This window comes from Geotrypetes seraphini, chromosome 11 (assembly GCF_902459505.1).
Source record: "Geotrypetes seraphini chromosome 11, aGeoSer1.1, whole genome shotgun sequence".
NCBI lineage: Eukaryota > Metazoa > Chordata > Amphibia > Gymnophiona > Dermophiidae > Geotrypetes > Geotrypetes seraphini.
In genome coordinates, this window is record NC_047094.1 from 1,771,740 (window position 1) to 1,799,695 (window position 27,956).

At 46.2% G+C, this 27,956-nt stretch overlaps 1 protein-coding gene across 8 annotated transcripts in view; it reads left to right on the forward strand.

Moving 5' to 3' along the window:
* The window catches only part of PALB2 (partner and localizer of BRCA2), a 122,850-nt gene that overhangs the window by 47,542 nt on the left and 47,352 nt on the right, over positions 1–27,956 (forward strand). For 6 of the 8 annotated variants that reach the window (XR_004536436.1, XM_033914138.1, XM_033914139.1 and 3 more), the window contains 2 exons: positions 1,003–1,088; positions 15,085–15,246. Coding sequence is in view for 6 of the 8 variants with exons in the window: in XM_033914138.1 (XP_033770029.1) it covers positions 1,003–1,088; positions 15,085–15,246 (248 nt within the window). In the remaining 2 variants the exon portion in view is untranslated. The remainder of the gene's footprint in view (positions 1–1,002; positions 1,089–15,084; positions 15,247–27,956) is intronic. The other 2 variants (XR_004536437.1, XM_033914142.1) reach the window with 1 other exon arrangement.

The window sequence follows — 27,956 nt, forward strand, 5'->3', positions numbered from 1 at the left end:
CTTTAAATTGAATTTGGAAGTTCGCTACTAGTCGTTATGGTTAATTATCCATAAGAATACATGCAGTGGTGCAGTGTAATACTCAATTTGTAATTGTATAAATTTATATTTAAAGGTGCGTATTCACTTATTCACGTATTTGCTTGTACGATTTTCATAATTTCATAATTATTTATAAATGTATTCTCTTTTACAGTTTTAACATGAATGGGAAAAAGAAAAGTTGATCATGAATGTCGTGTGTTTAAAGAAATATCAAGTCAAAATACAGGCCAGATTTATCTAATGAACATTTGAAGTCACTACTTGTAATTAGCGTTTCAAAATTTGAACCTCGGTTTAATAAGATTTTAAAAACACAAAAACAGTTCCATCATTCACATTAATGGTTTTATTATAATTTGTGATGAAAATGTGAGAATTTGCTGGTAGTGTTCGTTATCATTAATATACGATAATTTAATCTCACATACTCTGCAATTAGTTTATAAAATTTTCTGCTTTCAATAAAATTCATATATCTAGAGTTATTTATCTTTTTTTTTTTATTTTTTACTACGGCCTGCTGAAAAGTGCTGAAATACCCAATGTGGCCCTCGTGGCGAAAAGTTTGGAGACCCCTGATCTAGGGTATCTACCCTTCTGCAGATTTTTGGTATAATATGCTCAAAGGTCGATCTTTCTTGCAAGAAAATATACCCCTGTTATACAGTCATCCCTATTTCTCTCATTTCCTATCCTTCAACTGTTCTTCTTCCCTTCCTATTGCAAGAGATCTAGAGGCTTTTTCTCCATAGCAAATACAATTACCCTACCAGCAGGAAGTAGCAAAAAACACCTCTTTCTGTCAGTCTCTCTTGTCTAATTCTTAAGACTGTTTTAATAAGTTAATTGCCAAAACGTTTCTGGGAGCAGCCTTAGAAAAGCCCTTACAATCCTGTGTATGCAACTGAGGTGGTTGTAAGATGTCCATTAATAAGTTACCCTGCTTTGTTTTTGTAGATGCCAGTAATCCAGGTTGTTCCTTTTCCTGACGTATATTGTTGTGTCTGCATAGCTTTAGGAAGTCTGGCAATTGAAGAGCTTTGGTAAGTGACTATTTCTTTCATACAGAAATATACTTCAGTCTTAGTATGGTTCTTCAGCCTAAGACACTAAATAAGTAATTTGTAGGTTTAGATGTTTATTTTGGAATCCATGTATAAGCTTGCATAGTTTTATACCAAACCAAAAATGGACTAGTCACTAGCCCAATTGTTCATCAGTAATGATACCAAGTGAGAATGTTGGGGTCCTTGCTCCTCAGCCTGGCTTGGTAGCTGTGGTGGAAGTAGTCACTAGAGGACATGAGATTGGGGGGAGGGGGGTCAGGTGGAATGGTCAGGACAGGTGGTGGATGCCTGGAATCCTTCTCTCCCTGGAGAGAAGGTAGAGGCAAAAGCAATGATGAAGTTCAAAAATGCACGGAATAGACACAAAGGGAAAGGGATTGGGGCTTGGATACTGCCTTTTTGTAGTTTTACGACCACACTCAAAGCGGTTTACATACAGGTACTTCAAACATTTTCCCTATTTGTCCTTGTGGGCTCAAAATCTATCTAATGTACCTGGGGTAATGGGGGTTTAAGTGACTTGCCTAGGGTCACAAGGAGCAGCATGGGGTTGAACCCACAACCTCAGTGTGCTGAGGCTGTAACTGTAACAACTATGCCATACTCTCCACCCAAAAGATCCTGAGTGAAAAGAAGATAGTTTCAACACAAAACAGAATAAGAGCTAAAATGTCATTCATGAGGTGCAGGAGTGGTCTGGGTCCAGTATGTGACAAGACGGATAGGGTCGGCTGGAGTTAGCTTGCACAGTGACTGTAGCAGTGGGGCAGTGTGACTGATGCTGGGCGGGCTTCTACAGTGAGTCTCTCGTGTGCGACAATATGGAACAGGAGCAAGAATGTACATTTTTACCATATTGATATAATCAGAGTACTGGTCTTGTCTCTCTCAGGGAAGAGGGGAAAAACATCTTATAGTGGAACTTAGCAAGTAAAATGAATAATTCTTGAATTGTTGGTTTAACATTGCCTCAAAAATGAAAGGGACTGTTGGGCAGACTGGATGGACCACACAGGTCTTTATCTGCCATCATTTACTATGTTTCACATTATATTACATTGTACTGTATCATATTGTATTCCACTGAATTCTACTGCATTTTGTGTCTTCGCATATATCTCAGTTCTCTTGCTGTGAACCGCCCGGAACTTCCGGTTGGGTGGTATATAAGAAAATAATTATTATTATTATGTTAGTATGTTACCCCAACTGACTCAAGAGGACGTGGCAATAGCTGTGATACTCTTACTTTTGTCAATGGCAGCATCTGAAGAGCAGCTCATGCAGAAATTTGAGGAATGGATACAGAACTTTGCTGCTACTTTAACATCATCAATGTTACATAGAAACATAGAAGATGATGGCAGATAAGGGCCAAGTTCAAGTTCAATTTTATTTGATAAATCGCCTATAAACAGAATTTTCTAAGTGATGTCGGTTAGAAAAATGGGCGGAGAAATGGCAGATGAAGTTCAACGTGGAGAAATGCAAGGTAATGCATTTAGGCAGTAAGAATAAGGAATACGAGTACAGAATGTCAGGTGCAAGTCTGGGAAAAAGTGTACAAGAAAGGGATCTGGGTGTACTGATAGATAGGACCCTGAAGCCGTCAGCACAATGCGCGGCAGCGGCAAAGAAGGCAAATAGAATGTTGGGCATGATAAAGAAAGGAATCTCGAGTAGATCGGAGAAAGTTATAATGCCGCTTTATAGGGCAATGGTCAGACCCCACTTGGAATACTGTGTCCAACATTGGTCTCCCTACCTAAAGAAGGATATAAAACTGCTGGAGAGGGTGCAGAGACGAGCAACCAAACTAGTGAAGGGTATGGAGAAACTGGTATATGAGGATCGACTTAAAACACTGGGATTGTTCTCCCTTGAGAAAAGGAGACTGCGTGGGGATATGATCGAAACCTTCAAAATACTGAAAGGAATCGACAAAATAGAGCAGAGAAGATTATTTACATTGTCCAATTTGACACGGACAAGAGGACATGAAATGAAGCTAAGGGGGGACAAGTTCAGGAATAATGTCAGAAAGTTCTGCTTCACACAGAGAGTGGTTGGCATCTGGAATACTCTCCCAGGGGAGATTATTGCAGAATCGACAGTCCTAGGCTTCAAAAGCAAACTAGATGCATATCTCCTTGAGAGAGGCATATAAAGTATGGTTGGCTATAAAATAAACCAGGTGTATACCTGGCAGGGCCTCCGCGTGTGCGGATCGCCGGACTTGATGGACCGAAGGTCTGATCCGGAGATGGCGCTTCTTATGTTCTTATGTTCTTATGTACAGTTTAAAACATCTAATGAGTGAACAAACAGTCCTAAAACAAATTTTAACACATTTTAAAAACAATAATATATATAACAAACATTATTAAAACTTAAGAGGTTCATGACTAACTAGATACACTAGGAAAGAGAGGGCAAAGTTACAATTTTCTTAGTCTAAGAAAGAAGAGACAAAAAGGGTAAAAAAACACTTAAGGACGGGGCAAAAAAGCAACAAATAATTAGATCATTAGTTAATAAAAGCATCATTGAATAAAAAGGATTTTAAAAGTTTTTTAAATGAGATGAGGTCCTTTTCTTTTCTAATATAGAGTGGCAGAGCGTTCCAAGATTCAGGAGCTAAAACGGAAAACATCTCATTTCTTCTTGTACCCACTATTTTCAAAGAAGGGACCGACAATAATTCTTGAGATAGTGACCGAAGAGATCGGGGAGAATGATAAGGAATAATCATTCTGGAAATGAATTGTGGTTCATTAAATAACAGAGCTTTAAAGACTAAGAATGCTATTTTAAAAGTGATTCGGTGATTAATAGGCAACCAATGGGATTTAATCAGTAGAGGAAATCCCATTGGTTGCCTATTAATCACCGATGGCCATAGCCCATCAGGTCTGCCCACTCTACTGATCCACACCCAAGTCTACTATCCTAGGGATCCCACTCCTGGTGGCAGTTTCCCTTGGCTTAACCCTCTAAGGGATCCCACATGGGCATCCCATTTGCTCTTAAATTCTTGCACACTGTTTGCCTTGATTACCTGCACTGGGAGCTCATTCCAAGGATCAACCACTCTCTCGGTGAAGAAATATTTCCTGGTGTCGCCATGAAATTTCCCGCCCCTGAGTTTGAGCGGATGCCCTCTTGTGGCTGAGGGTCCTTTGAGAAAGAGAATCTCTTCTTCCATCTCGATAGGGCCGGTAATATACTTAAATGTCTCGATCATGTCTCCTCTCTCCCTACGTTCCTCGAGTGAGTACAGCCGCAAATTTTTCAGCCTTTCCTCGTACGATAGATCCTTGAGCCCTGAGACCATCCTGGTGGCCATCCGTTGCACCGACTCTACTCTCAGCACATCTTTTTGGTAGTGTGGCCTCCAGAATTGCACACAGTATTCCAAATGAGGTCTCACTATGGTTCTGTATAATGGCATTATGACTTCAGGCTTCCGGCTGACGAAACTCCTGCGGATGCAACCTAACAACTGTCTTGCCTTAGATGAAGTCTTCTCCACATGATCAGCAGTTTTCATGTCTGCGCTGATGATCACTCCCAAGTCTCGTTCTGTTGAAGTTCTAGCTAAGGTCTCACCATTCAAGGTGTAAGTTCTGCACGGATTTCTGCTGCCGAGGTGCATGATCTTGCATTTCTTAGCGTTGAAACCCAGCTGCCAGGTCGAGGACCAAAGCTCCAACAAATGTAGGTCCTGTGTCATACTATCGGGTGAATTGCCGTCTCTCACTATATTGCATAGTTTGGAGTCGTCAGCGAATAACGTTATCTTACCTTGAAGCCCCTGAGTTAGGTCCCCTATGAATATGTTGAAAAGGAGCGGGCCCAAGACTGAGCCCTGCGGTACTCAACTGGTCACCTCCGATGTTTTAGAGAGGGTACCGTTAACTACCACCCTCTGAAGTCTGCCACTCAGCCAGTCATTGACCCATGTAGTTAGTGTTTCTCCCAGCCCCATTGATTTCATCTTGCTCAACAGCCTGCGATGCGGGACACTATCGAAAGCTTTGCTGAAGTCTAGGTATACGACGTCCACGGATTCTCCCAAGTCTAGCTGTTTTGTTACCCAGTCAAAGAAGCTGATGAGATTGGATTGGCAGGACCTACCCTTGGTGAATCCGTGTTGACTGGGATCCCGTAGATTATCCTCATCCAAGATTGTGTCTAATTTACGTTTGATTAGTGTTTCCATGAGTTTGCATACTATTGATGTGAGACTCTGCCCTGCAACCCTTTTTGTGCAGTGGAATGACGTTAGCTGTTTTCCAGTCTATGGGGACTCTCCCTGAACTTAGGGAGAGATTGAAGAGTCCTGATAGCGGTTCTGCCAGGACATCACGCAGCTCACTGAGCACCCAGGGGTGTAGATTGTCCGGTCCCATGGCTTTGGTCACATTGAGTCTAACCAGTTCATAGTAGACGTCGGCAGGTGTGAACTCGAAATTCTGAAACGGATCTTCCACGCTGGGCCTTGCCTGCAACTGCGGACCGTGCCCCGGTGCCTCGCAGGTGAAGACCGAACAGAAGTATTCATTCAGTAGTTCTGCTTTATCGGAATCTGATTCTGCGCAGTTCCCATCTGGTTTTCTAAAGCGTACTATCCTGTCTGTTCTTTTTCCTATCACTAATATACCTGAAGAAGGATTTGTCCCCTTTCTTCATGTTCTTTGCCAGAGTCTCTTCCACTCGAAGTTTGGCCTCCCTGACTGCTGTTTTGACCGCTGCAGACCTCGCCCTATGTTCTAGTTTAGCTTCCCTAGCCTCCGTTCGTTTGTAGGAAATAAATGCTTTTTTCTTCTCCTTGACGAGGTGCGAGATTTCTGCGGAGTACCATTGGGGTTTGTTGTTTCGAAAAAAAAAAAAAAAAGGAAAAGGAGAGAAATAGAAGACAGGAAAGGTACAATAGCCAACCAAATGTAGGTCAGCACTCCTGGCAAGACGCCAGAAAACGGTCCCACAAAGCACTGTATTCCTTCCAGTGATCCTGAGGACGAGAAGAATAAGTTTGCAGCTCATAAAGACCCAGGCCCTTCATGCGGACCAGCCAGAGCGGGTAAGTAGGGGCCTCGAGAGACACCCAATGTTGCAGAATAAGCTGCTTTCCCAGCATGATCGCATGAAGGATAAATTTCTGATAAGATGTGCTAAGCTGCTGCTGAGACAGGTCCTGCACATCCCCCAACAACAATGCAGGCGGATTCCAAATCAGGGTAGAACAGATAGTAGTGTCGAGTTTAGCACGGATAGAGTCCCAGAAGGAGAGAGTAGGACAGAGAAAGAAAGAATGTAGATAGGTTCCCGGAGAGATATGGCATTTAACACAAAGATCATCCTGCCAGAGGTTCATGGCAAAACCTTTTGATCTTGAAAGATAGGCACGATGTAATATCTTAAATTGGGTCTCCCTTAGCGGTACATTTTTGAGAAAAAGATATATATTTTGAAAAAAAACCTGTAAGTCTTGAAGAGATACCGTCAAGCCCAAATCCCGAGACCACTCATCCACTACAGATTGAAGGCAGCGTTCCCCTTGAAAATCCCGGCCCTCCCTATACCAAGTAGCAATCTTATTCTTGTGAGGAGGTGTAAGTAAAGCCTTCTAATCAATGGCACCGGAAGTCCAGTTGTCCAAAGAGACAGCAGATAGTGAGGAATAATAGTGCTTAATTTGGATATAAAGGTAAGCCTGTGTGGTGGGGAGCCCCCAGTGGGTACACATAAGGGGAAAAGAAGGAAAATTGCCTCCCCCTAAGTGTAACAAGTCAAGTATGGTAGAGTCACGTTCAGGACGATCCCTCAAACCTGGCAGACCCCGAATTCCGGGTGTGAACCCCAGGTTACCCACTAAAGACAAAAAAGGAGACGGATGAGGCATCTTATGTTGTAAACGTCGCCACCACGTCCACACCTTTCGAAAGGCGAGGAGAAAATCCAAAGTAGGGTAGAGTAAAGAGATCGACGAACCCAGGCTCCCATGGATAAACGATACAAAAGATATGGGAGAGCAGCAAGAAGCCAAAAGGCCCGGCGGGGAGTATTTACGGTGTAAAGTCAAATGTTCATGAATCCACCGGAATAGGGATGCCCCATTATAAATGCGAATGTCCGGGAGACCCAGTCCCCCTTGTTCCTTGCTCCGAGTCAGTTTAGGGAAACCGATACGGGCCCGCTTATCCTGCCAGATAAATCTACGAATAAGAAAGTTATAGTGACGTTCATCCTCTCGACTAACCCAAAAGGGGACAGTTTGAAGAGCATAAAGAAGTTTAGGAAAGAGAACCATCTTAACCAGGGCTACCCGGCCCATCAGGGATAAAGGAAGGGAGCGCCACCGATGACAGAGATCTCCGATCCGTCCAATAGTTGCCGAAATATTAGATGTATAGAATGTACTCGTATTTTTATATAAAAGAATCCCCAAATATTTCAATTTCCCAGGTGCAATGCCAACCCCCAGATGTTCAAACCACCTGTCACCCATCGAGTCACTGAGAAGGAGAGCTTCAGTTTTATCATAGTTAATTTTCAATCCAGTAAAGGAACCAAAGGAGTTAATAATATGCATCAGACGGGGAAGATGAACGTCCTCATGTTTGACATAAAGTAACATGTCATCTGCAAACATACTGATACGGAACTCAGACCCCCCCACACTCAGGCCCTGCAGGGTCGTGTCCTGGCAAATGCGGATAGCAAGGGGCTCGAGGGAAAGAAGGAAGAGCAGAGGTGATAAGGGGCACCCTTGCCTGGTACCACGGCCAAGAGAGAAAGGATCAGAGATCCCTCCATTAATCAATAGTTGCGATTTGGGTGAGGAGTATAGAGCAGATACCCAGTGCACAAAGTCCCCCGAGATGCCATATTTTGCAAGTATCCAAAAAAGATGACGCCAGGATACCATATCAAATGCCTTTTCTACGTCAAGGCTGGTGATTAAGGCTTTGTCCAAAGGTCGATGAGGCAATTGTAGTACTGTAAGGACTTTTAACAGGTTCATAGAAGCATGCCTGCCAGGGACGAAACCTACCTGGTCTTCATGGATCAGGTCCGGTAGCAGCACATTCAGACGCGACGCCAAGATACCGGCCAGGAGTTTGACGTCCTGATTGAGAAGTGAGATCGGCCGATAGGAGCCCAACTGGTCCAGAGGTCTCCCCGGTTTTGGTAAAATGATCACATGAGCAGTGTTATGTGAATTTCCCGGAGGGGTTTCCGATCGGAGGCCCATAAAGTAGTCCTGGAGGGCACATAAAGCGGAGGGTGGTAAAAGTTTATAAAATTCCGGGCCAAAGCCGTCCGGTCCCGGAGTCTTAGCCAATTTAAGACGTCGAATAGCTGATTGTAATTCCTCTCCACTGATCGGCCGATTAAGAAGAAGATTTTGAGATTCAGAGATGTTAGGCAGGCACAAGTCAGAAAAGAAGGTATCCCGGGCCTGATCATTAGAAGGCTGCTCAGCGTAAAGCTGTTGGTAAAACTGCAGAAATTGGTTCGTGATCTCCTGCTGCTGAGTATGCATGTTTCCCGCTCTATCCTTTATTTTCGTTATAACATGGCGAGTACGAGGGGGCCTGATCAGATTTGCGAGTAACTTACCAGTTTTGTTGCCCCAAGCATGCAATTTGTATTTGTAAAAGTAAATATTACGAGAAGCTCGTTGAGATAGAATATCATTAATTTGATGTTTAACAGCTTGGAGTCGGTCCTTCAGCTCCCGTGTGAGACTCGATATGTGAGAACGCCGCAGGTCCCGCAATTCAGCAGTCAAGGTCAGTAAGTCCCCATCTCTCTTTTTCTTAGCAGCCGCAGAGTACGCAAGCACGTGGCCTCTCATAACGGCCTTAGCGGCTTCCCAGTATAAGACCGAGCTGACATCCCTGGCACCATTAGTAGCGAGAAAGTCCTCCCACTTACGTTCCAAGTAGGACTTGAAATTAGGGTCGGAGTACAGATGAGGAGACATCCACCATATCCTGCCAGGGGAGGCAGAAGAAAATTGAAAAGTAGTGCCTAAAAGTGCATGATCCGACACCAGTGGAGCGGCCATAACAGCCCGAGACAGCTTCGGAAATAGTCCAGTAGAGACAAGTATATAATCAATTCTAGTGTATACATTATGAGGGTGAGAGAAAAAAGAAAAATCATTATTGTCCGGATTCAGGGTCCGCCAAGCATCCAACAGTCCCAGTTCCCGAAGAAGGAAGGGGATACCCCTGTCATAATGACCCCTGGTAGCAGCTTTAGCAGGTTTGCGATCCACGAGGGGCTCCGCCACCACATTAAAATCACCCCCTAGAATCATTTGGTGAGAGGCATAAGGCACTAAGAGTCCCACATCCATCCACTCCACACTCATACAGACACATACACACATCCCACCCCAATCCCCCAGATATTCCCTTCCCTCACCCCCACCCCCACCCCAGACTATATAGTCTACCCCTGCACAACATTACAGCATAGAAAAACTTCAGCTCCGGGCCACCCTAGCGGCCAATGATCAACAGAATATAAGAAAACCCAGAATGGGAGCAGATAAACACTGCAAACAGTGCAACCAGAAACTTGAACCATAACATGCCCCCGCAAATGGTGTAGAAAGAAAAAGAGAAAAAAAAAAAAAAACACACATGATGCTTTAAATATTCTTGCGTAGTATCAAAAGCCAGAGTAGTAAAATAGATAAATAATATATAAAGAGCATTGGCAAGAAAAACAAACAAAGACCAGGAAAAGTGCCCCCTAAGGAGAGCACCCACTATACAGTGGACTCCAGGAGAAACCAGAGGACTATATCACTGCATTCACAGGGTGAAACACACAGAAATGAAGAAATTTTCCACTGGTGAGAAAAGTGTTAGTCATATCACCGACAAACTTCAGGCTTTGGCCCTAATCCACAGGAAGCCCCCTGCAGAGTCTTGAAGCAGATCCAGGAATCTCAGAGGCCTCTGAGATTCGCGAGTAGCAAAGAAATCCAGTTAAATAGCTCTATGTCCACAGTCAGTCAGCTACCCTGGGAGGATCCAGGCCTGGAGGGAGCTTTTGTATGAATTGCTCCATTGCCTGCGGGGTTTCCAGGAAGAGAACCTGGTTGTTGTGGACGACTCTTGCACGTGCGGGGTACTGAAGAGTGACTCTGATATTTCTTTTGTAAAGCTCATTACAAAAGGGAGCCATAGCTCTGCGTTTGTAGGAAACCTGAGGCGAGAAGTCTTGAAATAGAAGAATTTTCAGCCCCTCAAATTGCACAGCGGCCCCTCTGCGATACAGGGAGAGAATTCTTTCTTTAACCGCAAAGTTGAGAAAACGCGCAATGACAGGGCGCAGGCGTTGTTCGTCGTCTCTGCGTGTGCCCACCCGATGAGCTCTTTCTATCAGCACCGGGGTTAAAGGCGGTTGGATGTCAAAGACCGTGGGTAACCACGCTTCCAGCCGTGTGCGGAGATCCACATCACGCACCGAGGCAAGTATCCCGATAAATCGCAGATTATTTCTGCGGCTGCGATTTTCTTGATCCTCCGCCCGATCTTTCGAAGTGGAGGCGGAAGTTTCCAGCGACCGCAGCCGTTCTTCAAAGTTGTCAGTACGAACCTCCTGCTGTGCTATACGGTCCTCTGCACGTTGCAAACGATTAGATTGGGATTCTAGGCGTTCCCGCATTTCCTCCATAAACGATTGAATCTTTGTAAGTTTATCCTCCATCACTAGAGTGAGAGAGCGGGTGAGCTCTTGCACCGCGGCTTCCTGGAGCGTGAACATAGGCACCTCGTGTTTCTCGGCCATTTTGGGCGCCGGCGAGGTGATTTTGGCCTTCACTCCCCGCTGAGGTTTAATCGGCATGCCCCTCGGAAGCACTGCTGAAAAGGTGACCGTCGCACGCTTCTAGGTGTAAGAAGGGATCCGGTGCAAAGCTGCAGGTCAGAGACGCGGATAATCGGGTTTATAGTTAGATTTTAAGACGAGGCAGCCCGGAGCTGAGGAGAGGCACGTCCGATCAGGTCTCCAGCATCACGTGACCCCCGTAGTTATATAACTACAGAAAGATGGTATACAAGTCCCAGTCCCTTTCCTAGTAGCCAAAGGGAAGGAATATGGAAAATACATAGTTTGTGTGCCTTTTTTTTGGTTTGTTTCAAAATTTTGTAATCATGTTACAAAAAAACACGTAGGAAAATGCACAAAGGCAAATAAGAAATTACAAAAAAACAAAATCTTGCATCAAGTCCACTTCAACAAAAGACTATCAAAGAAAGCTGACAGCACAAGATAATATTTATAAAATTATTTCATTTTTAAAGAACCCAAATTACATGCCAACCCACCTAACTAAAACTAATTAATAGCATATTTTTGCACCAAGGGGACAATTCGATAAAGGATGCCAATAACACCATTAAATTCTATATGGGCACTAAAGGTTTTTTTTTTAATTGTTGTTTGTTTTTTTAAATCTTTAATCATTTTCAGAAATTTCAACAAGTGTACAATAATCATTCAGAAATACATTAATTAATCACTTGATATTCTTACTCCAAATAAATATTTATAAAAGAGACCCACCCCTCCCACCCATATACTAATACTTAACATATATCAATTATTATCAATCATAATCCCACCTCTCTTTATCTTATCCAATATTCAGGTGTTTAAGATGTCTGATCACTAGAATAAATAGTTAATGGCTCCCAAATCTTTTAAAACTTATTATAATTGCCTTGCTGCATAGCAAATACCCTTTCCATTTTATAAATATGGGCACTAAAGTTTTATTGGAGTTCCATGTGAACCAGTCAGTCCTTCCAGCCTTTTTCTCTAAACATAAGAACATAAGAATTGCCGCTGCCAGGTCAGACCAGTGGTCCATCGTGTCTAGCAGTCTGCTCACGCGGCGGCCCTCTGGTCAAAGACCAGCGCCCTGAGACTAGGTGAAAGTGCAATGCATACTCTGGACTGAAAGAGAGTCTTGGCCTTTTATCTGGAGCAAATGAAGATCTGTAGAAAGTATCCAGGGTGGCTGCTATTACCTGGATACATGTTCAGGAGAAGTTCCACAGGATGAAAATTCCTCTTATGCATCCTGGTGGTTTGTTAAATTGGACACACAACACTGAATGCTTCAATAAAGCAGAATATTCAGGTTTATTTAAGAAATGAAAAGTAATAAAATGACAACAGCCTTTTGTATCCAAGGAAGGAAAATGTAGACCCATTAAATTCTCCTGATCAGATTCCTTCAAAGGAAAATCTGAAAAGGCTATACATTTTATCCTCTTCCCTGACATCGCTTACAACATTAGCATACAATAGTCTGATGTACAGCCTGGTACATTTACAAAAACATATATTTTCAATGTAATTATTCTGTTAACTTTCTGTCCTGGACCAAAAGTAAAATACAATGTAAAGACAGACAATTCACTTGCACATCAAGTCCAGTAGATGCCAGTGTTTCATTTTTTCTCCATATGACTTCTAAATAACTTCTGATCTTTTTGACCTTTTCAAGAGAGCGAATAAAATGCTGGGGATAATCAAGAAGGGTATTACAACAAGAACGAAAGAAGTTATCCTGCCGCTGTACCGGGCAATGGTGCGTCCGCATCTTGAGTACTGCGTCCAGTATTGGTCACCATACCTTAAGAAGGATATGGTGTTACTCGAGAGAGTTCAGAGGAGAGCGACACGACTGATAAAGGGGATGGAAAGCCTTTCATATGCTGAGAGATTGGAGAAACTGGGTCTCTTTTCCCTGGAGAAGAGAAGACTTAGAGGGGATATGATAGAGACTTACAAGATCATGAAGGGCATAGAGAGAGTAGAGAGGGACAGATTCTTCAAACTTTCAGAACATAAAAAAACAAGAGGGCATTCGGAAAAGTTGAAAGGGGACAGATTCAAAACGAATGCTAGGAAGTTCTTCTTTACCCAACGTGTGGTGGACACCTGGAATACGCTTCCAGAGGACGTTATAGGGCAGCGAACGGTACTGGGGTTTAAGAAAGGATTGGACAATTTCCTGCTGGAAAAGTGGATAGAGGGGTATAGATAAAAGATTACTGCACAGGTCCTGGACCTGATGGGCCGCCGCGTGAGCGGACTGCTGGGCGCGATGGACCTCAGGTCTGACCCAGCGGAGGCATTTCTTATGTTCTTATGTTCAGAAATCAATCATGTCTATACCAGCCTGCAACCTGATCTATAGAAATGCAGACATCCTTTTTGGTTCCCAGTACAAAACAGATTTTTCCTGTTTTTCTCTGGGAATCTTATCTCTGATCCCATACGTCCTCTTGTTTATGAACAATGGTTCATAAACTAACTCTTTTCCTTAAAAGTCACAATATCAACCTTTTGAACCCTCTCAGCATAGCTTGTGTGTAGTTAAAGCAATTTAAACATTTCAATCTTTAATTACAATGTCTCATACTCTTTCACTCAATCTCATTTTAATTCCCAAACTTTAATATATATTCACTTAGTTTTGATTTATTCACAAAGACTAGTATTGGTTTAATCCAACAACTCAGTTTCTGTATCACCTGTGACACCTGTAAATTCCAGGAAATCTTCAACAAAAGTCTGTCTAGCTTTTGGGCTTTTTTTTTTTTCCTAAATAGAATCAGCCTAGCAACTCAGCCTTCCTCAGTCTCCATTAAAGCAGGTGGTAAGACTATTCGGCTCCCCTCTTAGTACTGCTGGAATTTTGTTTTGTGCTGGATAGAGCTTGAATGGGTCCTGTTTAGGGGTGTTAAACTCGGCGGGTCTCGTGCTGGGTCCCTCCCCCCACCTCCCCATATTTTTGTAGAGGTGCCTCAGCCGGCAGCCTGGCCCCCTGGTTGGTCAGCCCTCCAGCTTTGAGAGCCGTGAAGTCTGTTCTGTAAAAGAAAAAAAAGACATCTTTTGTGGAAGGAGACGCAATTCTTGTGTCCCATTTTGAAAGCTCACGATCGGAGGTCACACCCTGAGGCAGCATTATGCAGGCCATCGTTGGTGTTCCGACCGAGTTAATGACAAAAGATAAGTTATTTTTGAGTGAAATTACCTATATAAGTGTGACCACCTAGCGATATATTTATTGATTTTTTTTTTTGCTATATTTGCACAACACACAGCCATTTGGCCCTTTGGGAAGTTTTTATGCCGATGAGATTCTCCGCCTGAATACCTTAAGCCACAGCCGTGGTGGTGGGAGGGCTTTGTCTGAGGCTTTTCCTCCTGGCAGAGCCTCGTCTGACTCGTTGTAGTTTCTTTATACCTTCCACATGACCTTGTGAATGTGTTTATTGTTAAAATTATTAGTATTGCAAGAGAGGGACCATGTGTAAGGTTTAAAGTGAGTTTTCCCTTTACTTTGGGAATAAATGCAGAGCTGCTATCAATTGGTGTGTTGACAGTGGATTACTGTGATAGAATCCATTTTACCCTGATGAAGATATTTCAAAACCTGGCCATGTTGGATATGTTTATGTTTATTAAAAATCTGATAACCGCTCCATCATCATCTGATCTAAACAGATCACAAAATTAAAAATTAAAGCAATAATTTAAAAGTTAGGAAAAGAACTCCATTAATGAAAAGGACAGACCCACACAAGAGACCATACATCCTTATGCCAACTCATAGAGGGATCATAGTGAACTTCTCTACCGACAGCATACCGGAAGACACTTAATAAACATTATCAAATGCTCGTTTAAAGAAAGACCTTTTTTCCTTCTGTTTTCCATGTTCCTCTTGAGTTGGAGCTTTGCCTGTCTGGTGTATGGAGTTAGGGGCAGCATGGGAATGGTGACTGCAGTGTGCATTTTGGGTAGGGCATAGTAAGGTGGGCAGCTGTGGGATAACAGAAGGGGCAAAATTGGGATGGGAATATAAGGTTAAAAAAATCTCTGTATAAAATGTACTCTTGAGTTACCTAATTTCCTCTCTTCTTAGGCTTTTGTTTTCATGCCCTGGTGAGGACACACTACAGGATCAACTCGTGAAATGTGGTTATATATACAGTGTGCTTGGACTAGCTGAACGCAGGATTGTCAGCAGCAGCCGGGCAGCAGAGCAGCAGATTCTAGAAATAATTTCATTGTCTGAGGGAGGAAGGTAAAAATAATTTACATTTCCTCATCCAAAGGACTGCTTAGTGAACAAGCCAAACGAGGCACTGTCACATGGAGTGATTTTATTTATTTGTAATAGTTCCTCCACTCTCTCCTTGGCAGCAGCCAACATACATCAGCGGGGGAAGGGTTCCATAGTGGCCAAGCAAAATGGTGTAAGCATCAATAAAAGCACTTAACACGGCAGACAGAAAAAGGCTCCATAGCAGCCAAGCAAATGGTGTACAAGTTTAGAGAAGTGGAAGAGCAGTAAAGGAGTTGGTGAAGGGGAGATAGTGTCCTTTTTGAGTATTATCGTATTTCCCCGCATATAGGCTGCACCCATATATAGAACATAAGCAATGCCTCTGCTGGGTCAGACCAGAGATCCATCGCGCCCAGCAGTCCGCTCACGCGGCGGCCCATCAGGTCCAGGACCTATACAATAGTTCTCTATCTATACCCTTCAATCCCCTTTTCCTTCAGAAAATCATCCAATCCGTTCTTGAACCTCAATACCGTACTCTGTCCTATCACACCCTCTGGCAGCGCGTTCCAGATGTCCACCACCCTTTGGGTGAAGAAGAGCTTCCTAGCATTGGTTCTGAATCTGTTCCCTCCTAATTTTTCCGAATGCCCTCTCATTCTTGAAAGTTTGAAGAATCTGTCCCTCTCCATTTTCTCTGTGCCCTTCATGATCTTGTAAGTCTCTTTCATGTCCCATCTAAGCCTCTGTTTCTCCAGGGCGAAGAGCCCCAGTCTCTCTAATCTTTCAGCATATGAAAGTTTTTCCATACCCTTTATCAGTCGTGTCGCTCTCCTCTGCACCCTCTCGAGTATTGCCATATCCTTCTTTAGGTACAGCGACCAGTATTGGACGCAGTACTCCAGATGCGTGCGCACCATCGCCCGATACAACGGCAGGATAACATCCTTCGTTCTGGTTGTTATACCTTTCTTGATAATACCTAGAATTCTGTTTGCCTTCTTTGAGGCCACTGCACACTGTGCCGATGGTTTCATCGTTTTATCAACCAGTACCTTCAAGTCCTTCTCTAGGCTACTTTCACCCATTACCAGCCCTTCCATTGTATAGGTGTACAGGTTTCTGTTCCTACATGCAAGACTTTACATTTCTCTACATTAAAATTCATCTGCCATTTTTTTTGCCCACTCTCCCAGTTTGTTCAGGTCCCTTTGTAGATCTTCACAGTCCTTTGTAGTCCTAACCCCACTAAAAAGATTTGTGTCATCTGTGAATTTTATAACCTCGCACTTCATCCCTGTTTTTAGGTCAGTGATAAATACATTAAACAACAGCGGTCCGAGTACCGACCCCTGCAGTACACCACTCGTGACCCTTCTCCAGTCCAAGTAGTGTCTCTTTGCTTCCTACCCACCAACCAATTTTTGATCCATCTATGTACATCTCCTCCCCCATGTACATCTCTCTTGACCCCATGGTCCTTCAGTTTCCATAGTAGGCATTCATGGGGTACCTTATCAAAGGCTTTTTGGAAATCCAAATATATGATGTCTATGGGGGCCCCTTCGTCCATTTGTTAATTCCTTCGAAGAAGTGCAGTAAGTTCGTTAGGCATGATCTTCCCTTGCAAAAGCTATGTTGGCTTGTTTTCATCAGTTTATTCCTTTCTAGATGATTGTCGATGCTGTCTTTTATCAGCGCTTCCGCCATCTTCCCCAGAACCGAAGTCAAACTTACCGGTCTGTAGTTCCCTGGGTCACCTCTTGATACTTTTTTAAAGATGGGCATAACATTTGCTATCTTCCAGTCCTCCGGGATCACGCCTGTTTTCAGGGATAGATTACAAACCTGCTGTAGAAGTTCCGCTATTTCCTCCTTTAGTTCTTTCAGTACCCTAGGGTGGATTCTGTCCGGGCCTGGAGATTTCTCAGTTTTTAATCTATCTGCTTGAGTACGTCTTCGAGGCTTACCTCTATGGATGTTAATTTTTCTGCTTGATCTCCTTTGAAGATTTTTTTCAGGTTCCAGCACGTTGGATGTGTCCTTTCTTGTAAATACTGACGAAAAGAACATATTTAGTCTATCCGCCACTTCTTTTTCCTCCTTCACCACTCCCTTCCTATCTCCCTCATCCAGTGGCCCTACCTCCTCCCTTTCCAGCTGCTTCCCTTTAACATATCTGAAGAACGGTTTGAAATTTCGTGCTTCCCTGGCTAGCCTCTCTTCATATTCTATTTTTGCTTTTTTAACCACTCGGTAACATTCTTTTTGATGCTTCCTGTTCTCTTTCCAGTTTTCCCCAGTTTTGTCCTTTTCCACATCCGGAATGATTTTTTTCTTATCTCCTATCGCTTTCTTTACTTCTTTAGTCATCCACGCCGGGTCTTTTATGTTCGGTTCTTTTTGCATCCTTTTCTAAATCTGGGGATATATTGATTTTGCACTTTGCTCCCCATGTTCTTAAATAAAGACCAGGCTTGTTTCACAGTCTGCGATTTCTTTGAGCTGTTTCTAAGTTTCTTTCTTACCATTACTCTCATCTCTTCGTAGTTTCCTTTCTTGAAGTTAAAAGTTGTCACTGTGGTTCTCTTTCCCTTTGATATTCCTACTTCAACTTTGAACTTGATCATATTGTGATCGCTGTTTCCCAACGGTTCCACTACTTCCACCTCCTTTGCAGGTCCTCTTAGCCCATTGAGGATTAGGTCCAGAGTGGCATTTCCTCTCGTCGGTTCTCTGACAAGCTGCTCCATGAAGCAGTCTTGTATAGCCTCCAGGAATCCGGTTTCTCTAGCACATTTTGAATTTCCAAGACTCCAATCTATCCCTGGATAGTTGAAGTCTCCCATAACAATGGTGTTACCGTTTTTGCATTCCTGCCTCATCTCGGCTTCCATTGCTTCATCGATTACTTCGGTTTGCCTAGGTGGACGATAGTACAGGCCCATCTTTATCTCGGGCCAATTTCTTCCTGGTATTTTAACCCATAGTGATTCCAATTTGGTGGTCGTCGCCGCTGTGTCTACTCTGGTTGAGTGTATGTCATCCTTTATGTATAGGGCTATTCATCCTCCTTTCTGATCTGACCTGTCTTTGCGATAGAGTTTGTACCCCCCTGTGTCCCATTTGTTATCCCAGGACAAGCAGGCAGGTATTCTCACTAGTGGGTGATGTCTTCCGACAGAGCCCCGATACGGACATCTTGCAAGCATGTCTTGCTTGAAGAAACTCAGAAGTTTCGAGATGCCCGCACCGCGCATGCGCCAGTGCCTTCCCGCCCGATGGTCCGGGCGTGTCTCCTCAGTTCTTTTTCTTCCGCGGAGCTGAGAAGTCTATCTTCAATTTGCGCCCATTGAATCTCTTTTTTGCCTTCTATTTTGCCGCGGGTTGAGTTCTTTTGGCTCTCCTGTGCATTTATTTCTTTCTTTGATTTCTTTTTAAAAAAAAAAAAAAAAACATTTTTCCTTCCGATACCGGGTCGGCCGCGTGGCTGGGGCCCCGCACCTTCGACCTTGCGGCGGAGCTTTTCCGGCCTATGTCCCGGCCGATTACCGGTTTTAAAAAGTGTAGCAAGTGCCAGCGCGCGATTTTGCTCATGGACCCTCATCGATGCTGCTTACAGTGTCTGGGACCGGATCACTTCCCGAAATCGTGCCGGCCTTGCTCCACTCTGACGGCGAGAGCGTTTAAGCGCCGCTGTCTACTGTGGGAGTCCATGTTCAAGATGGAAGCTTCATCGGATCCTGCAGCTTCGACATCGACATCGACGGGTGCTTCGACTCCTTCCGCGAAGCCCTCTGCCTCCCCGGCTGCTTCGGGCCTCCTGAAACCGGCATCGTTCACACCAGTTTCGGCCCCGGCTTCGGCGCCGGTGCCTTCCTCCGTCTCCTCGGAGCAGGTATCGACCCCGACAGTTCCACCGGTGGTGCTCAAGGTGCCGAAGACTGGCAAGCAGAAGCACGCAGCACCGAAGGAGCGCGGAGACCGTGCGGAAGGGCCCCCTTTTGGTGCGGATCCCTCCATATCGGCTTTGTTGTGGTCCCTTCTGGAGGCTCAGTTCGTGGAGCTCATGTAGACCATGGGGCCTCGGCTGATTGCCACCATCCAGGGTGACCTCCCAGCTTCGGCTTCGAGGGGCGGACCGCCCCTCCTCCTCCATCTCGCCGCACGACCTCGTTGCTCGGCAAGGAGGAGCGGCGAGCGGTGTCCGGGTCCTCGAGGAGGTCCTCCGTTAGTGCTGTGCCTCCTTTGGACCCGATTCCCTCGAGGAGGGCCTCCCTTACTGATATGCCTCCCTTGGAGCCCATCCCCTCGAGGAAAGCCTCGTTTAGTGACCTGCCTCCCTTGGAACCGATTACTCCGCCCCATGACTCAGTGTGGCGTCCACCTTCGGGGCCACCCAGTCCTGGGCATAGCAGGAAGCAGGACGAGTTCTTCCGAACCCCCTATCAAACCTGGGCGTCGTCGAGGGAGGCGCCAACTCTTCCGCCTCTGCGATCGACGGCATCGAGTCCGATCTGCTCCTTGGAGGCGTCTGACCCAGTTTCTCACAGACGGGCTCGATCCCCTTCCAGGCATCAGGAGGGGCATCGATCCAGACATTCTTCGAAGCATTCCTCTCGGCACTCGACCGTCTCGCCTCAGAAGAAATTGCCTCGGTTGGGGTATGCTGCTTCGACTGGGTCTCCTCCTCTGGGCCCGGAGTTCGAGGACCCCGAGGTTTTCTACTCGTCCTGTTGCTCGCAGGCCTCTCTGGAGCCTGAAGCCTCTTCTTCTAGTCCGTCTCGCAGACCGGCGACGGCGGACCAACTGTCCTTTTCATCGTTCCTCAGGCAGATGGCAGATGACATGGACATTACTCTCGATGCTGGGTCTCGATATTCCAAGGAGTACCTCGATACCATGCACTTGCCTCGTCCTCCGGCAGAGTCCTTGCGGCTTCCCCTGCACAAGCTCCTCGACCAGACCTTCATGCGATGCTTCGAGTCTCCTTACTCTATCCCTGCGGTCCCTGGCAAATTGGATGCGCGGTACCGCACGGTGCATCATAAAGGCTTCGAGGGTCCTCAGCTTTCTCACCAGTCCCTCCTGGTCGAATCCTCGCTCAAGCGGTCTCATCCTGGCCAGGTCTATGCTTCAGTGCCTCCGGGCCGCGAGGACAGAACCATGAATAAGTTTGGTCGACGCATCTATCAGAATTCGATGATGGCGTCTCGAGTCCTGAATTACAATTTCCACTATGCAGCCTACTTGGAATTTTTTCTACCTGTGCTTCGGAAGTTCACACCATACATAGAGTCCCAGGCTAGGTTTGAGTTTGAGGAAGTGGTTGCTTCGCTGTCCCAACTTCGGCTTCAGTTGATGCAATCTGCCTATGATGCGTTCGAGCTCTCAGCCCGAGCGGCGGCCTGCTCGGTGGCGATGCGCCGGTTGGCCTGGTTGCGGACCATTGATATGGACCCGAATCTTCAGGACCGCCTGGCGAACGTCCCGTGTGCTGGGGCGGATCTTTTTGACGAATCCATCGAGACTGTCACGAAGAAGTTGTCTGACCACGAAAAGTCCTTCCAATCTATCCTTCGGCCGAAGCCTAAGCCTCAGCAGTCTCGACCTTCTCGTCCGCCGTTGATTTATCAGAGGCGTTATCAGCCGAGACAAACTCCACCTGCGAGGCAACCGGCGAAGCGTCAGCCTCCCCAGAAGGGTCAGCCTAAGTCTCAGTCGCCTGCTGTCCCTAAGACCACTCAGCCTTTTTGACTGTCTCGTCGAGGGCATAACCAACCTCGTTCTGCCTCCCCCTGTTTTTCCCATCGGAGGGCGCCTCCATCATTTTTATCATCGCTGGGAGGCCATAACAATCGACCTCTGGGTCCTTACTATCATCAAGGAAGGATACGCTCTTCATTTCCATCGGGTCCCTCCGGACCACCCTCCAAGAGAGTATCCTTCCAACTTGACTCAGACCGCCCTTCTTCTTCAGGAAGCTCAGGCTTTGCTCCGGCTTCGTGCCGTGGAGCCGGTTCCGATGGACCAACTGAACCAGGGGTTTTACTCCCGGTACTTCCTTGTTCCGAAGAAGATGGGTGACCTGCGACCCATTTTGGACCTCAGGGTCCTCAACAAATTCCTAGTCAAAGAGAGGTTTCGCATGCTGACACTTGCTTCTCTCTACCCCCTCCTCGAGCAGAACGACTGGTTATGCTCTCTGGATCTCAAGGAGGCCTACACTCATATTCCCATTCATCCGGCCTCTCGCAAGTTCCTCAGATTTCGGGTGGGACATCTCCATCTGCAGTATCGAGTGCTTCCATTCGGCCTGTCTTCGTCCCCCAGAGTCTTCATCAAATGTCTGGTGGTGGTGGCTGCGGCCCTCCGGAACCAAGGTCTTCAGGTATTCCCCTACCTCGACGACTGGCTGATCAAGGCTCCCTCGGCCTCGGGGGTCCTCTCAGCGACCCTGTCAACGATTCGGTTCCTGCAGAGTTTGGGATTCGAGATCAACTTTCCCAAGTCTCATCTACAGCCGAACCAGTCTCTTCCCTTCATCGGGGCTGTCCTGGATACCGTACGTCTCAGAGCATTCCTTCCTTCTCAGCGCATGGATGCTCTTCTTCATCTCTGCCAGTTTGTGTCTTCTCGCCAGACCATCTCAGCGAGACACATGATGGTCCTCCTGGGCCACATGGCCTCTACAGTTCATGTGACGCCGTTTGCCAGACTCCACCTCAGAATTCCTCAGTGGATCCTGGCATTTCAGTGGACTCAGGTGTCGAATCCGTTGACTCGACACATCACAGTCACTCCTGCTCTTCGGCAGTCTCTGCTCTGGTGGATGACCTCTTCGAATCTATCCAGAGGTTTGCTGTTTCATTCTCCTCCCCACCAGAAGGTTCTCACAACCGATTCCTCGACCTATGCCTGGGGAGCGCATCTGGATGGGCTTCGCACTCAGGGATTCTGGACCTGTGCGGACCGACTCCATCAAATCAATCTTCTGGAGCTCAGAGCCATCTTCAATGCTCTTCAAGCTTTTCAACATCTGCTTCACGACATGGTGGTCCTCATTCGCACCGACAATCAGGTCGCCATGTATTATGTCAACAAGCAAGGGGGCAAGGGATCGGCCTCCCTCTGCCAGGAAGCTCTCAGAGTCTGGGATTGGGCGGTTCGCCACAACACCTTCCTCAAAGCTGTCTACATTCAGGGGAGGGACAATGTCTTGGCGGACAAACTGAGTCGTCTTCTCCAGCCTCACGAATGGACACTCCACTCCAAGCCCCTTCATCAGATCTTTGCTCAGTGGGGAACGCCTCAGATAGACCTCTTTGCGGCTCCCCACAATTTCAAGCTGCCTCAGTTTTGCTCCAGGATCTACGCTCCTCATCGCCTCGAGGCAGATGCTTTTCTGCTGGATTGGGGGAATCGCTTTCTGTATGCGTTTCCGCCATTCCCTCTCATTCAAAAGACTCTAATCAAACTGAAGTCCGAACATGCCACCATGATTCTGATAGCTCCTCGGTGGCCCAGGCAACCTTGGTTCTCCCTTCTACTTCAACTCAGCAGCAGGGAACCGTACCTACTTCCAGTGTTTCCTTCACTGCTTACTCAGCATCAGGGGTCTCTGCTTCATCCCAACCTGCAGTCTCTCCACCTGACAGCTTGGTTCCTCTCAACGTAACTCCGCACCAGTTTTCCCAGGCGGTGAGGGATGTCTTGGAGGCTTCCAGGAAGCCTGCTACTCGTCAATGCTACTCCCAAAAATGGACTAGATTTTCTTCAAGGTGTATTTCCAATTCTAAGGAGCCTCAGCGAGCCTCCCTATCCTCTGTTTTGGACTATCTTTTACATCTGTCTCAGTCTGGTCTCAAGTCGACATCTATACGAGTCCACCTGAGTGCTATTGCGGCTTTCCATCAGCCTCTACAAGGGAAACCTCTCTCTTCTCATCCTGTGGTTTCCAGATTTATGAAAGGACTTTTTCATGTCAATCCTCCTCTCAAACCGCCTCCAGTGGTTTGGGATCTAAATGTTGTCCTTTCTCAGCTTATGAAACCTCCTTTTGAGCCTCTGAGCAAGGCTCCACTAAAGTTTCTCACTTGGAAAGTGGTTTTTCTGGTGGCCCTCACATCTGCTCGCAGAGTCAGTGAGCTTCAGGCCTTGGTGGCGGACCCACCTTTCACAGTATTCCATCATGACAAGGTGGTCCTCCGCACTCACCCGAAATTCCTGCCTAAAGTGGTCTCTGAATTTCACCTCAACCAATCCATTGTGCTTCCAGTATTCTTTCCAAAGCCTCATTCTCATCCTGGAGAATCAGCTCTTCACACTCTGGACTGTAAGCGTGCTTTGACTTTCTACTTGGATCGCACCAAACCACACAGAACTGCTCCTCAACTTTTCGTCTCCTTTGATCCAAACAAGTTGGGACGACCTGTATCGAAGCGCACCATCTCCAACTGGATGGCGGCTTGTATCTCTTTCTGCTATGCCCAAGCTGGATTACCCCTTCCCTGTAAGGTCACAGCACATAGGGTCAGAGCAATGGCAGCCTCTGTAGCCTTCCTCAGATCGACACCGATTGAGATTTGTAGGGCTGCCACTTGGTCCTCGGTTCATACATTCACCTCTCATTATTGTCTGGATACTTTCTCCAGACGGGATGGGCAGTTTGGCCAAACTGTGTTACAAAATTTGTTCTCCTAAGTTGCCAACTCTCCCTCCATCCCATTGAGGTTAGCTTGGAGGTCACCCACTAGTGAGAATACCTGCCTGCTTGTCCTGGAATAAAGCAATGTTACTTACCGTAACAGTTGTTATCCAGGGACAGCAGGCAGCTATTCTCACGTCCCACCCACCTCCCCTGGGTTGGCTTCTCTGCTAGCTACCTGAACTGAGGAGACACGCCTGGACCATCGGGCGGGAAGGCACTGGCGCTTGCGCGGTGCGGGCATCTCGAAACTTCTGAGTTTCTTCAAGCAAGACATGCTTGCAAGATGTCCGTATCGGGGCTCTGTCGGATGACATCACCCACTAGTGAGAATAGCTGCCTGCTGTCCCTGGATAACAACTGTTACGGTAAGTAACATTGCTTTTTCTTCATTCCACCATGTTTCAGAGACCCCAATGATGTCTAGGTTCTCTTTTTTGGCCATTACTTCTAATTCTCCCATTTTGTTCCTTAGGCTCCTTGCATTAATATACATGCAATTTAAGTCCTGGTATTGCAAAATATTCTGAACATTCCCCAGATTAAGCTGAAAATGGCCAGTGACACTAGATGGCTGTCTCATGCCTCTGCAGTACAGTAACTACGACAGTGCATGATGAGTGTCATAGCTGCGCTGGAAAGAGAAGCCACTGAACGAAATGACATCACAGATGAAGGATTAAGCAGATGTATTAAAACGTACAATTTTGTTTCCTCTCTGATGATGCTTTCAGATGTATTACCTTTGTTGTCCAACTTATCTAAGGCTTGGCAAAGGCAAGATGTCAAATTTGTCCATGCCACAAAATTGTCCATCATGCAGTTGAAAGACACTCCTGGGAGATATTTTCATAGCCTTCATCTTTGTCTGGCAGAAGAATGGTCAGATCTCCGCATTGTCTATACACAGAGTGATGTAATGGCATTCAAAATTGCAATATATGATAAATACCTAGAGACAGTTGTCAAGCACCTAGATGCAAGATTCCCTGACATACCAATTATTTCCAGCTTTTCAAAAGTTTTCAATGCAGAAACTCGCGATTCAAGCGAGTCTGCTGAAATTCTTTTTGCTCATTACTCCAAAAATGGTAGTCCTCCAATTTTAAAATATGAAAGTAGCAGGCAAGAATGGACAGTTGCATCAAAAATGATCAGAAGTCAATCATACAAAGACGTCAATCCAAAACAAATTTTACTAAAAATGCAACAATATCAGAGCTCAAAGAGTCGTTTCCAAATTTAGCCAAACTAGCTCATATTGGGCTAGTGATCCCAGTGAGCACAGCTGAATGTGAAAGGGGGTTTTCTGCCCTTAAAAGGATCAAGTCATGTTTGAGAAATCGCATGAATGAAAGCACACTAAATAATCTCATGCTGATCTCCTTGGAGGGCCCAGATCCTAAGGACTTTGATTATGGGAAAGCTGCAGACAACTGGGCCTCTAGGAAAAAAAGAAGAAGAAATATTTAACTGAAGACACCTTCTGCATATGCAAGTTGGCTTTGAAGGTAAAATTATGTCCTTACCTGATAATTTTCTTTCCTTTAGTCACAGCATATGAATCCAGAGACTAGTGAGATGTATCAAAGCAGTCCAAACATAGGGAGAGAAATAAAGAAGCGAACGGGAAATCCTTCGCCCCCAAATCCTGCCCTGTAGCATGTGTCCAAGGAGATTCTACATTCCAGAGAGTATGTTACCCACGATCATACAGAGGCTACCCTCCCTAGCTTATGTGAAAAGGAGCCATCCTTGCCTGAGAGCACCATGCTGTGGAAAACACAGCTACATCCCACGAATAGAATGAGTGCAAAGCAGCCTCCCATCATATCTGACAGGCCCCAAATATCCTCCTGTGGAATGGAACCATCATGCCTGGCAATGGTCCTTAGCTGATGTCAAAACCCATGAGCACCACCGCAGACCAGACCTTTTCCTCGCAAGGGTCTAGGGCATCAAGCCTGGAAACGGGACAAGGGAAGACTCCTCCTCTAACTGAAGGCCTCTGAAGCACAAATCTATACAGCTCCCTCAGGAAGCAAACTGTTGAACAAAGTCAAGAAGAATGCCAGAGGAGAAGCAATACAACAAAACTGTACCTGGGCCCCAAAGTGACAAGTGCCTTTCCCAGAGCCCCCAAATAGATACAGCAACAACATCAGACACTGAGACATCTTATCCAACTTTTAGCCCACTCCTCCACATGAATGACCCAGAAGGAGTGGAAAGAAAAAAACTCTGATCCAGAGAGAAAGAGCTGCAGCTAGCCCACAACTAGCCTAGCCCCAGCTGTCAGCCGGCCAGGATTAAACAAGGTACACTAGGCTGCCAGTGAAATGGTGCCCCAACCAAAGCCAACCTCAACTAGGGTCTGATGAATAGTGAGGGCAAAGGAATCACTGCCGGAGGCGGTATCCCTCCTCCAAGAGGAGAAAGACTGACAGCGGTGGCACCGGCAACTGCAGTGACACCCCCCTCTTTTGTGGCGGGAGGGTAGGACCTTGGCCGACCACCCTCAGGGCCTGTTGCTGCCCGTGCGCGACTACGGCTGAAGCAGCCTCGGCTGTCCTACGCAACAAAGTAGTAACAAACTCCTCCCACCGGCACCTCTCCAAAGAGAATGGTGACTTCTTTAGCCCCGCGCCCACAGAACAAATGAGCTTATGGAACTTATGTAGCCAGGTTCTTCAGGGGGGAAGGGACCCGAGAGCCAGGTGTTGCCCCCCAAAATGGCACTGTACAGCCCCCATCCCGCAGCTCAACTGAGGCCTGAGCCGCATGAACCTTTCTCCCCTGAGGCCTAAAGCCGCAGGAACCTTTCTCCCCCACTGAGGCCTAAAGCCACAGGAACATTTCTCCTCCACTGAGGCCTAAAACCACAGGAACATTTCTCCTCCACTGAGGCCTAAAGCCACAGGAACATTTCTCCTCCACTGAGGCCTAAAGACACAGGAACATTTCTCCTCCACTGAGGCCTAAAGACACAGGAACATTTCTCCTCCACTGAGGCCTAAAGACACAGGAACATTTCTCCTCCACTGAGGCCTAAAGACACAGGAACATTTCTCCTCCACTGAGGCCTAAAGACACAGGAACATTTCTCCCCCACTGAGGCCTAAAGCCACAGGAACATTTCTCCTCCACTGAGGCCTAAAACCACAGGAACATTTCTCCTCCACTGAGGCCTAAAGCCACAGGAACATTTCTCCTCCACTGAGGCCTAAAGCCACAGGAACATTTCTCCTCCACTGAGGCCTAAAGACACAGGAACATTTCTCCTCCACTGAGGCCTAAAGACACAGGAACATTTCTCCTCCACTGAGGCCTAAAGACACAGGAACATTTCTCCTCCACTGAGGCCTAAAGACACAGGAACATTTCTCCTCCACTGAGGCCTAAAGACACAGGAACATTTCTCCTCCACTGAGGCCTAAAGACACAGGAACATTTCTCCTCCACTGAGGCCTAAAGACACAGGAACATTTCTCCTCCACTGAGGCCTAAAGACACAGGAACATTTCTCCTCCACTGAGGCCTAAAGACACAGGAACATTTCTCCCCCACTGAGGCCTAAAGCCACAGGAACATTTCTCCTCCACTGAGGCCTAAAGACACAGGAACATTTCTCCTCCACTGAGGCCTAAAGACACAGGAACATTTCTCCTCCACTGAGGCCTAAAGACACAGGAACATTTCTCCCCCACTGAGGCCTAAAGACACAGGAACATTTCTCCCCCACTGAGGCCTAAAGACACAGGAACATTTCTCCTCCACTGAGGCCTAAAGCCACAGGAACATTTCTCCTCCACTGAGGCCTAAAGACACAGGAACATTTCTCCTCCACTGAGGCCTAAAGACACAGGAACATTTCTCCTCCACTGAGGCCTAAAGACACAGGAACATTTCTCCTCCACTGAGGCCTAAAGACACAGGAACATTTCTCCTCCACTGAGGCCTAAAGACACAGGAACATTTCTCCTCCACTGAGGCCTAAAGACACAGGAACATTTCTCCTCCA